Consider the following 12,012-nt stretch of genomic DNA (forward strand, 5'->3'; position numbering starts at 1 on the left):
TAATACCCATCACCGGGCTAACCAATCCCCCCTCCCCCCTCCCCTCTAAAACCCTGTTTGTTTCTCAGAGTCCATAGTCTCTCATGGTTCATCTCTCCCTCTAATTCCCCCACCCCCATTTTTCCCTTCCTTCTCCTAACGTCCTCCATGCTATTCCTAATGTTCCACAAATAAGTGAAACCATATGATAATTGACTTTCTCTGCTTGACTTATTTCACTTAGCATAATCTCCTACAGTCCCATCCATGTTGATGTAAAAGTTGGGTATTCATCCTTTCTGATGGCTGAGTAATATTCCATTATATATACGGACCACATCTTCTTTATCCATTCATCTGTTGAAGGGCATCTCGGCTCTTTCCACAGTTTGGCTATTGCGGACATTGCCGCTATGAACATTGGGGTGCATATGGCCCTTCTTTTCACTACATCTGTGTCTTTGGGGTAAATACCCAGTAGTGCAATTGCTGGGTCATAGGGTAGCTCTATCTTTAAATTTTTGAGGAACCTCCAGACTGTTTTCCAAAGTGGCTGTACCACCTTGCATTCCCACCAACAGTGTAAGGGGTTCCCCTTTCTCCACAACCTCTCCAACATTTGTTGTTCCTTTCCCTGTCCATTTTTGCCATTCTAACTGGTGTAAGGTGGTATCTCAGTGTGGTTTTGATTTGGATTTCCCTGATGGCTAATGATGATGAACATATTTTCATGTGTCTGTTAGCCATTTGTATGTCTTCTTCAGAGAAGTGTCTTTTCATATCTTCTGCCCACTTTTTGACTTGATTATTTGTTTTTTGGGTGTTGAGTTTGAGAAGTTCTTTATAGATCTTGGATACCAGCCCTTTATCTGTAGTGTCATTTGCAAATATCTTCTCCCATTCTGTGGGTTCCCTCTTTGTTTTGTTGACTGTTTCCTTTGCTGTGCAGAAGCTTTTTATCTTGATGAAGTCCCGAAAGTTCATTTTTGCTTTTGTTTCACTAGCTTTTGGAGATGTATCTTGAAAGAAGTTGCTGTGGGCGATGTCAGAGAGGTTACTGCCTATGTTCTCCTCTAGGATTTTGATGGATTCCTGTCTCACATTGAGGTCTTTCATCCACTTTGAGTTTATCTTTGTGAATGGTGTTAGAGAATGGTCGAGTTTCATTCTTCTGCATGTGGCTGTCCAATTTTCCCAGCACCATTTATTGAAGAGACTGTCTTTTTTCCATTGCATGTTTTTTCCTGCTTTGTCAAAGATTATTTGACCATAGAGTTGAGGGTCCATATCTGGGTTCTCTATTCTGTTCCATTGGTCTGTATGTCTGTTTTTGTGCCAGTACCATGCTGTCTTGGTGATCACAGCTTTGTAATATAGCTGGAAATCAGGCCACATGCCCCCAGCTTTGTTTTTCTTTTTTAACATTTCCTTGGCGATTCGGGGTCTTTTCTGATTCCATACAAATTTTAGGATTGTTTGTTCCAGTACTTTGAAAAATGTCATTGGAATTTTGATTGGGATGGCATTGAAGGTATAGATTGCTCCGGGTAGCATAGACATTTTAACAATGTTTATTCTTCCGATCCATGAGCATGGAATATTTTTCCATCTTTTTGTGTCTTCTTCAATTTCTTTCATGAGTGTTTTGTAGTTCCTAGAGTATAGATCCTTTACCTCTTTGGTTAGGTTTATTCCGAGGTATCTTACGGTTTTTGGTGCTATTGTAAATGGAATCGTTTCTCTAATTTCTCTTTCTACAGTTGCGTTGTTAGTGTATAAGAAAGCAACTGATTTCTGTGTATTGATTTTGTATCCTGCCACATTACTGAATTGCTGTATGAGTTCTAGTAATTTGGGGGTGGAGTCTTGGGTTTTCCGCATAAAGTATCATGTCGTCTGCGAAAAGAGAGAGTTTGACTTCTTCTTTGCCAATTTGAATACCTTTTATTTCTTTTTGTTGTCTGATTGCTGTTGCTAGGACTTCTAGGTACTATGTTGAACAATAGTGGCGAGAGTGGGCATCCTTGACATGTTCCTGATCTTAAGGGAAAGGCCCTCAGCTTTTCCCCATTGAGGATGATATTCGCTGTGGGTTTTTCATAGATGGATTTTATGAACTTGAGGAATGTTCCCTCTATCCCTATACTCTGAAGAGTTTTAATCAGGAAAGGATGCTGTATTTTGTCAAATGCTTTTTCTGCATCAATTGAGAGAACCATATGGTTCTTCTCCCTCCTCTTATTAATGTGTTCTGTCACATTGATTGACTTGCGAATGTTGAACCACCCTTGTATCTCGGGGATAAATCCCACTTGGTCGTGTTTTTTTTTTTTTAAATGGGGAAACAGTACTTTTTGTGTTCTCTCTTTTTAAATTTTGGCAACTAATTCAGGTAAAAAAAATGCTCTCTTGCATGTCTTAAACATTGCAACCTCATTTATAAAGCCTTTTTTGACCCTTCTCCTTTCCTCCTGCGCAGTCTTTGTGTAGTCTCATATGTTAACCCATAATTTTCAGTATGTTATAAAAGACTTGAAGTACAAATAGTAACATATCAGAAGGTTTTTTTAAACTCATAAAAACTGGTTCAATGAGGAATTGGGAGTTATATAGTTAACTTAATAAGGAATGCTGAAATAAAATTACTAAGGCATAAAAATTGGTTAATACCCTCCCTATAGGATATGCAGACTATAGCCTTTGGGGTAATCTACTGGAAAGAAGACATTGCACTGTAATAGTTTACCTTTAAATTTATAGTTATAAACTGCATGGGCCCTAATCAGTTATAAGTAGTAAATCAAGTAATTGAGTGACTTCAGGTGAACTTATTGGAAAATGCTCTAGCATGACAGTAAAAGTCATACAATCATCTTTATATCTTTTTTTAGATTTTGAATAATTTGTTTGAAAACATGCTAATTTTTATATCGTTAGTGACCAAGCATCTTCTCATTTTAATTATTATTTTTAGGGGCGAGTAGGGGCAGAAGGAGAGAAAGAATCTTAAGCAGGCTCCATGCCCAGCATGGAGCCCAACATGGGGCTCGATCTCATGACCCTGAGATCGTGACCGGAGCCAAAATCAAGAGTCTGATGTTTAACCGACTGAGCCACCCAGGTGCCCCAGCACCTCCTCTTTTTAAAACGTTAATTTTTCTGGAATCACTAATGGAAGATTTAGACCAATATTTTTTGCCTTGTTCTAATTTGAACACTGGTTCCATATTAAATTGTCTGCAGTAGAACTTTCTGTTAGAACACCAACCATCAAGTTGGATTTATGTGTTCTCAGTGTATGTGCAATAATAGAAGCATTTATAGAACTTAAATGTATAGAACAAAGCCAATAAGATACCATTTAATTAGCTTGGTTTTGAAGTTTAAATAGGAGTTTCAGATAGAAAGGGGAAAACAAACCAGGTAGAGTGACCAGTAGTATATGTGCTGGTTTAGGACTTAAGTTTAGGTTATTGTCAATGACGACAAGTTTCTAACCATCTCTGGTCTTCTTCCCCCTATTTTAATTCAGGTGAAGTATTTATTGCTGACACCGTTATTTTCATAAAAACTGTGATCATGTTTCTTCCCTGCTTGAAAAATCTCAATTGCTTCATGTTGCCAAGACAATAGACTTCATTTTCCTTGGCCCAGGAGCTCTTCCACTCCCCTGTTTGGTCTCTCAACCCTTGATTTATCCACACAGTCAAATTGGCTTCTCCTTTCCCTTCAGTTCTGCTTGGCCAAATCCTACATTTTCTTTCAGACTCAGCTTCTTTATTCCTACAGTATGACTGACTGTACTATTCTAGCTCAGAAGGATGTCTTAAAAGTTTGGTTGTGTTTGTTCATACAGGTATGCAGTTATATGTCCTACATGATAAATCTATGGGTGGGTTGTCTCAGTTTCTACCTGGAAGGTAGGCAGTAAGCTATGTTTCATACTTGGGCACATATAGTGCTTCCTGTAGAATTTTTTAAAAATGTACCCAACATGACAACATGTTTTTGTATTTGTAGACCTGAAAAATGTCTGAAAATTCCAGTGACAGTGATTCATCTTGTGGCTGGACTGTCATCAATCATGAGGTATGCTATTTAATACTTTTTTTTTTTTTAAAGATTTTATTTATTTATTTGACAGAATCACAGCGAGAGAGGGAACACAAGCAGGGGGAGTGGGAGAGAGAGAAGCAGGCTTCCCGCTGAGCAGGGAGCCCGATGTAGGGCTCGATCCCAGGACCCTGGGATCATGACCTGAGCCGAAGGCAGATGCTTAACGACTGAGCCACCCAGGAGCCCCTATTTAATACTTTCTATAAGGACATTTGTAATACTACAGTGTATCACCTGGGTTTTTTGAAGGCCAGTATTTTTCTACATTGAAGCCTGAGGTTCCACTGTCTATAGCTTGGACATTTTCCCACCCACATTAAACTTTACTGCTGAGAACTCTTCATGAGGCAGTGTCTTCTGCATTATTGTACGTTGCTTTTCTTGGCTTTGAGACATTAGGCAAATTATTTATTGAGGGTTTATTTTTGTTTAGGCCCTGTACTTTTACCTACATTCTCATAGAATTTTAAACAACCTCTGTGGTATAGATTGTTTTCATTCTCATTTCGTATTTGAGAAAACTAGAGCTTAGAGAAGTTAAGTAATTTGGCCAAGATTATATAACTAGAAAATATCAGAGCCTGCATTTAAACAGACCAGAAAGGAACATGGGGAACATGTGTTCTACTTCGGATATGTTACGCTACCTTATGTTACTGACAGAACTTGATTGAAAAAGGACTCTGGCTAGAAGGCTTTCAAAAGAGTTTTATTAAAGAAGTATGATGTTACATGACTAGTATATAATAAGCATTAATTTATTTTCCACACTGGTAATATATGTTCATTGTAGAAAAATCATAAAAATACTGATGAGTAGAAGTAATAAGTTAAAAATCATCTATATCTATTTAAAGTTTCAGTGGATTTATCTATAGTTTTCCTATTTGTTTTTAGGATCTCTTAAGCCTTGACTTGTTTTCCTTGATTAATACAAATTTTAAGTGGTAATTTTATAGAATTACTTTGATAATTTAAGATTTAGACAGTTGGTTACTCATGTCTTCTTAAAATCAACATTAGCTAAAAAGCGATTTTTTTTCTGCAATAAAATTTGAAAATTTAATAGCAGCTGTACCAATTGAGATTGGGGTGGTTTCTTTTTTCTTTTTTTAATAAGTGATTTTTCTATTTTTAACCTGTTTTCTACAAAGCGTAGCTCAACTCCCATAGCAATAACTTCTCCTTCAAGGATAATTAACAGTATAGGAGCAAGGAAGCTGTGGGAGTCTTACTTGTGATTCTGCACTGTGAAGCAAGACAGAAAACCTCTCTGGCACTTAGCCAAGTATGTCATTAGAGTATTCGGTATTAGAGATATCTTGTCACAGAGTAGATCATATTTGTGTTTTTAACCCTCTTCCTTCCATATCTAGTTTTCAGGTTCTACTGCTAATGTCTCTTATATGTGTTCCCTTTTCCTTTCTCGTTGCCACCATTCTGTTTTAGGCCAGCATTGGCCTCCTCTGTAGTCCCCAATTCAGCCCTAACCTTGCCTATTTCTGTGATTTTCCTGCCACTTTAGGCAACCCCAGAGTCTTAACATTCAGAGTTCTCTTTAGGATTCAACTCAAAACCTACTCCTTTGATGAATTCTTTTAATTTTTGCTGTTTCGAGTTATATTCATTAGGAGAACTTAGACCTTTCGATTACATGGATCAATAAACTACAGAAAAGATTGGGAGAGGGGCATAGGGACAAGCAGAAGGAGCTTAGTGGCTAACTTTATTTTGCTAATGAAGATACGAGGAGAAAAAACTGTAAGATCCACTGTTTTATTACACAGAAGACAGTCTGACATCAAAGTAGGAAGGACAACCTTGGAAGAATAAAGAATACTCTATAAAGTTTTATAGGGAAAGTTTACTCCATTAATGCTATAATAGGTTCATTTTAATCCTTGCCCTTAGACTTTTTTATTTCTACATTGTCATAGTAAATAGTTATTCGCATGTGGAAATTTCTCTGAATAGGCTGTAAATTTGAATTTTGGATCTGAATTTTTTGTACCTCATACCACATAGTGAAGTACCTTGCATAGTACCTTCATAAATGTTGAGTAGAAGTAAAATAATAGAAATAGCTAAAGTTTAGTTTAAAAACTTACCCTCTGGCATCAAATTTATTGCTTGGGCTTACTAAATAGAGTAGAGCATTTGACTTTTGGCTTACTTCTCTTAGAATCCAAGCCTGCAATTCCATTCTGCCATTTCACTGCCATAGGCCTTTATTGACTAAATTGAATAAAAGGTAGTCAGATTAGATACTGTTCCCTTTGGAGAATGGCAGCATCTAGGACTTTTGACTGGTGGAAGTATCTACACGTAGTCATATCCAGCTTTGAGCAGCTGATAGATATATAACTGATTACTGCTTTTTCTGTAGGGGTCTGATATAGAGATGGTGAATTCTGAACATGGTACAGCCAGAGACCGCTGTGAGCTCGCTCCAGAATGTACATCTTTAGAGCAAGAGGAGCAACAAGTATTGCAGTCAGAGCAGGGAGGTAAGATACTAAAAAGAGTCTGATTTTTTTTTAATAATAGGATATGTGAACGACAGTATGAATCTTGCCTTTCTTCTAGGTGGGCAGCCTTTCTAGCTAATCTGAATGATAGGTCACTGAATGACTAGAATATTAGTGTGGATTAGGTAGTGTTACCAACCTGCCCAGGGGTTTGCTTATTTGCAGCTGTAGTATATATTTGGGCCTCCGTATAACTCTTTCATACCATAAGTGTAACCAGTAACTAAATATTACTAATCTTGATTAAGGCTAGTGATGTACAAAATAATTAATCATAAGGGATTTACTAAACTCAGATTCTCTAGTTATCATCACGCTTCAAATTACTTTTGGTTAGAGGTGGTAAAAGGCATTTAACTGCTGTACTCTTCATTTTTAAAGTACCTCTTAAACTTTTTTAAAAACCGCATTGAAATGTAAACAGAACATTTCCTCAGGAGAATAAAATGGATGTGTCATGGCTAGAAATACGATAGATTATACCTGTTAATCTTGTTTTCAGCCTATGTATTGATTATTCTCGTTTGAACAGTGATTCTCATCTTTGATCGGCCAGAGATCTCCTTGAGAATCTGAAAGCTGTGGATGGTTTCTCCCAAGAAATGCACATACTCACATATGTAAAATTATTTCCAAACTTCTTGGGAGTCCTTGGACCCAAGTCCATCTTTGTTGAAGAGTCTTAATTTCAGATTAATATGCTGTTAGGGGCTTTGTAACACATACAAATGGGGTAGTTTTTCTTGTTTTTTCTTCTGTTTTTTTGGAGGGGCTAAATTATATGAGAAAAATACACATTCATGACAGAAAAAAATGATGAGCAAAAAAAATTTTAAGTCACTTTTAGTTCTTTTTACCTGGCAGTAACTGCTATTAGCATTTGGTGTGTGCTCTTTGCTATGCATAAAATTTATGTTTATCATATTGTTTTAATATTTTTAATTTCAATTAATTTTATAGCCTTTTTCATTAAAAATATAATTTTATGACCTCTAGTTTTTTTGTACATTTTTTTCTTTGAGGAGTTTCTTATAAAATATATCTGCTATAGTGACATTTTCTTGTTTTTCTGTGTTCTTTTGAATCCTTGTTTTATATAGTCCTTTTTATTGCGAAGAATTCATAATTTGAAGCTATAGTTTTGATTCTTGTGTTACTAGTCATTAGAATAGTGCTACTTTTAGAAATTCAGGAAATGTACCATCAGATGTCTGAAAATTGGTTTTCCATATTAACAGGTTTTTAGAGACATCCTGGATTCAGGACTTTCGTATTGTAAAGTAGAGATTATGTTTACTTAGAGATTTATATATATTTTTTTAGTAGATACTAAATGAATTCAGTATCTGAAATTATCCTCTGACAATTTCAAATAATTATGTTTGAAATATGGAGATCTTTTTAGCAACGGTTTGCAGTTTCAGTTAAGAGAAATATTTTCCTAGGAGTATTTTTATCTATTGCTATCTCTACTGAAGGAATGAATTATTTCAGTAAAGAAAGTGTTATATAAAATAATTTTAAAAAATGACATTTTGGATTATGTTGAAAATACTATATATAAATCAATTGCCAGAGAACTTTTTAGCAGTGGTAGTGTATGTGACATTTAATTAAATCCACTTTAAAAAATTAGGACTAGATTTTATGTACTCAGATTATAATCTGTGTGGACTACAAAAACTCAGTTGAGTGTAATTGATTGACTTGATCTTTGCTTTATATCAGAGAGTAGCCAGAATGATACAGTGTTAATGGGAGAAACTGCTTATCCAGCTTTGGAGGAAACGAAGTCAGCACTTGAGGTAAACTTGTGTTGTACTCTGTGGATATACGATAAGGAATATTCCTTAGTGAATACTAAGGAATAATTAAAGCTTCCATTTCTAGTTGTGCATTTTTTTTCTCTTTGAATTATAAACAACTTTTATTAAAAATTTTGATTCCACAGATTGGTCACTTTTATGATTAGAGTTAGCTTCTGTCTTACAAACTCTTAAGTGAGATGTCTTTTAATTTACCAAAGTAATTACAAAAGTAATTTCTATTCATTTACTCTCTAATAAATTTTTTTTTGGGAAATAGATTGCATTCTTGAATTATATTGAGAAATTATTAGGGTTTATCTAAAAAGGAAGATTTGTTTTTAAATTTGAGAACAAACTAAATCTTGTGTTTTGATGTTTTACTTGACTTCTGGATGAAACTAGATTAGATGATTTTTACATGGCATAGCTATTGAAGTTTATTACTTACATAACCAGAGAAATTTGTAATCAGTCTTATGGGCTTCCCGACTACAGAGTTAGGCTCAAATAAACCCGTGGAATTAGTGAGAAATGAATCCTCTCTTTTTCTGTTGTCCTTGGTTTTTAAAGGTGAGTTTGTCAGCTTTTGCAGCCTACAATGATTAGGCACGTTGATCTAATGCCTACAAGGATTAGTTTGATCTAATTCTGAGAGAATCGCCAAGGGGTTTGATGGTGTTTTCAAACTAAAAGATGAGCCTGCTATTGTAATCTTTGTCTTTTGGGCAGGACTCCTCTATCTTTTATTTTAAGCCGAAATTACCATACTACTTAAGTACTGTTGTATACTTTGAGCTACATAGAAAATATAAGGCTCTTAAATAATTGTTAAATTTACTGTCTTTAAAATTATTCCTCAGAGAGAAGAAAAGTCATCTGAAGACAATGTCTATTTTGGAACTGTCAGTGATGATTCTGATATTGTTACCCTTGAGCCACCTAAGTTAGAAGAAATTGGAAATCCAGAAGCTCTAATTGTTGAAGAAGCACAGAGTGCAGAAGACTTTAACATGGGCTCTTCTTCCAGCAGCCAATATACATTCTGTCAGCCAGAAACTGGTAAGAGCTGTGTAAAGAATACACTGATAGAGACTCAAGGTCTCCTATGACCACATTTTATAAAATGGCCAAGTTTTTAATATATTTGAGATTTTTTGTAAAATCTACTGTTCTATCTAGTGTTTTCTTAGATTGTAGGTCCCAGAGCAGAATTGCTATAACAATAAATACCATCTTTTATTAAGTAAACGATGAAAAAATATCTTCAAGGAGCTTTGTTATTACCTGAAACACTTTGAAATGCATTTGATATATTTTAGATATTTAAGGGTGGAAGATTGAGCCATTATAACTAAAAGCAGGAGAAAGTTAAGATTTCTGCTTAAAATGGTACAAATTTTATATTCTAGAAATTGTGAAAGAAGCTTCTTATTGAAGTCTGTTAGATCCTTTCAACTATTGGGGCGCCTGGGTGGCTCAGTTGGTTAAGCGACTGCCTTCGGCTCGGGTCATGATCCTGGAGTCCCGGGATCGAGTCCCTCATTGGGCTCCCCGCTCAGCAGGGAGTCTGCTTCTCCCTCTGACCCTCCTCCCTCTCATGCTCTCTGTCTCTCATTCTCTCTCTCACAAATAAATAAAAATCTTAAAAAAAAAAGATCCTTTCAACTATTAATCATTTAACAAACATTTATTGAATGCTACTTATGTGCTAAACAGAGTTCAAAGAGCTGGCAGTACCTCAGTATCCCAAAGCCCCTGACCTTTGTATCTTTCATTTTAGATTGAGTTATGAAAGTGTGTCTATTTTAAGTCATGTTATTAACGCACTTAATGCCTACTGTTCAGACAGTGATTTGGAGGTTAAAATGTGAGTTCCTGAGCTAATTCCTTTCTATATTTCTTTGACTCAGCTTGAGGGATGTATATAACATCTTTCGAGGTGGACATAAATATTTAGACACAAAGTTACTGGGAAATAAAAGAATCAAAGCTATCATTAACTCACAGTTTTTAACCAACCCTTGTAACTCAGGGATGAATTGAGAGACAGACAAGTTGGAACACTGCTAGTGATTCCAAAAGTTCCTAATTTGATGCAAAAATAAGGACATGTTTATTTCAGGTCATTTTCTTAGAGTTTACCATTCTTTAATATTTACATTTGCCAGAATCAGACAATGGAATTTCTGTTATTCCACTTCATGCTAATAAAATGTCAAGTAGAGATTTTTAGCTATCTCATTTAATGGCAAGTTATTTTCAATTAGTATATCAGATTTCCTATAAACAGGAGCTTAAAAACACTTTATTCAAATATTTAAATACTCATCTGGCATTCTTAGTGGTCAGACTTTGCCAGAATGGTTTACATAGTATATTTATTACGAGGACTAATGAATTGACTTAGAATCTTTTTTGTTTATCAGATTTTATTTTATTTGTTTAAATCCAGGATTCACGCTGTATTCAAGTAGTCTTCTTTCTTTCCTTCTTTCCTTTATTTTTTTGGAAGACTATAGATGCTGGTTTAATTTGAGAATATTCATGGGCCAGAAAAAGTAGTCACATTGAAGCAGGAGTATTGCAGAAGGGTCCAAGCAGACATTTAAGAAATTGATCCTACAAACTTAATTTTTTCAGGGACTTGGACACTTGAGAGCTCATTATTCTGGTTTTTATCTCCTTTCTGAACTTGGACTTCTTGGGGATTTTACAGTTTCAGTTAAGGGAAATATTACTAGGAGTATCTTTATCCATTGCTATCTGTCCTGAAGAAATGAATTATTTCAGTAAAGACAGTGTTACATAAAATAATTTTAAAAAATTGAAAATATATAAATCAATTGTCAAGAGTCTTCATTCTCTCTCACCTATTTTTTTGGTTTGTTAATCCCCTACTACCCATTGCCTGGGTATTTTGATTTTTCCTTTCCTGTCTTCTCTATCTCTGTAGGATTTCAAGTTTTTTCTTCTTCTAAATTAGATTCTTGTGGCAATATACTCTTTGTTCATTTAAGGAAGCTATCCACTGCCCCCGTACTGGACTCTCCCCCAAGAAAGCAAAGTTGGTAGTTTTGGAAAAGTTTGTATTGCATATGTGTTTTTTTTTAAAAGGCGTGATTGTTCAATTTTGATGGAACACAAATAACAATGTTGAGTGATAATTAAAATAAGTATTTTCAATTCTCTTTTTCCTTTTTAATCTTTATAATAAAGCTTTATACATCTTTTTTTCCTGTTTATTCACAAAAGAAAGGTGGTGGGAGAAGCTGTGGAAGATTCCTGAATGCATAAGGGGATGGGATGATCAGCTGAAACCCCATGTTCCTAGCCAACTCGCTTTCCAAGGTGGTGTGACTAAATCCGATCAGCTTTTCTAGAGCTGAGTGTGCCGAGTCACATTTACTATTTACTTAGTGCTTTAAAGATAACTGTAGTCATCTGTGATACTCTAAACTGGTGTTCAAATTGATCTTGTAATAAAGCCGGCTAAGCTTATTGCATGCCTTTGCCTTGCCTGCATCTTGGACTATGGGCCAAATTAAGCTTTGAAAGAAATTTCGAACTCAAAATATTTTAGC

The 12,012-nt window shown here is 35.4% G+C and overlaps 1 protein-coding gene across 5 annotated transcripts in view; it reads left to right on the plus strand.

Moving 5' to 3' along the window:
• The window catches only part of CCPG1 (cell cycle progression 1), a 40,847-nt gene that overhangs the window by 15,112 nt on the left and 13,723 nt on the right, over positions 1 to 12,012 (plus strand). For 2 of the 5 annotated variants that reach the window (XM_078079313.1, XM_078079314.1), the window contains exons 2-6: positions 4,000 to 4,068; positions 6,482 to 6,602; positions 8,352 to 8,428; positions 9,292 to 9,490; positions 11,684 to 11,779. In XM_078079313.1, the coding sequence (XP_077935439.1) occupies positions 4,009 to 4,068; positions 6,482 to 6,602; positions 8,352 to 8,428; positions 9,292 to 9,490; positions 11,684 to 11,779 (553 nt within the window). In that variant the 5' untranslated portion in view covers positions 4,000 to 4,008. Of the gene's footprint in view, positions 1 to 3,999; positions 4,069 to 6,481; positions 6,603 to 8,351; positions 8,429 to 9,291; positions 9,491 to 11,683; positions 11,780 to 12,012 lie in introns of those variants that run through there. The other 3 variants (XM_078079315.1, XM_036078265.2, XM_078079316.1) reach the window with 2 other exon arrangements.

This window comes from Halichoerus grypus, chromosome 8 (genome assembly GCF_964656455.1).
Source record: "Halichoerus grypus chromosome 8, mHalGry1.hap1.1, whole genome shotgun sequence".
In the NCBI taxonomy this organism is placed as follows: domain Eukaryota; kingdom Metazoa; phylum Chordata; class Mammalia; order Carnivora; family Phocidae; genus Halichoerus; species Halichoerus grypus.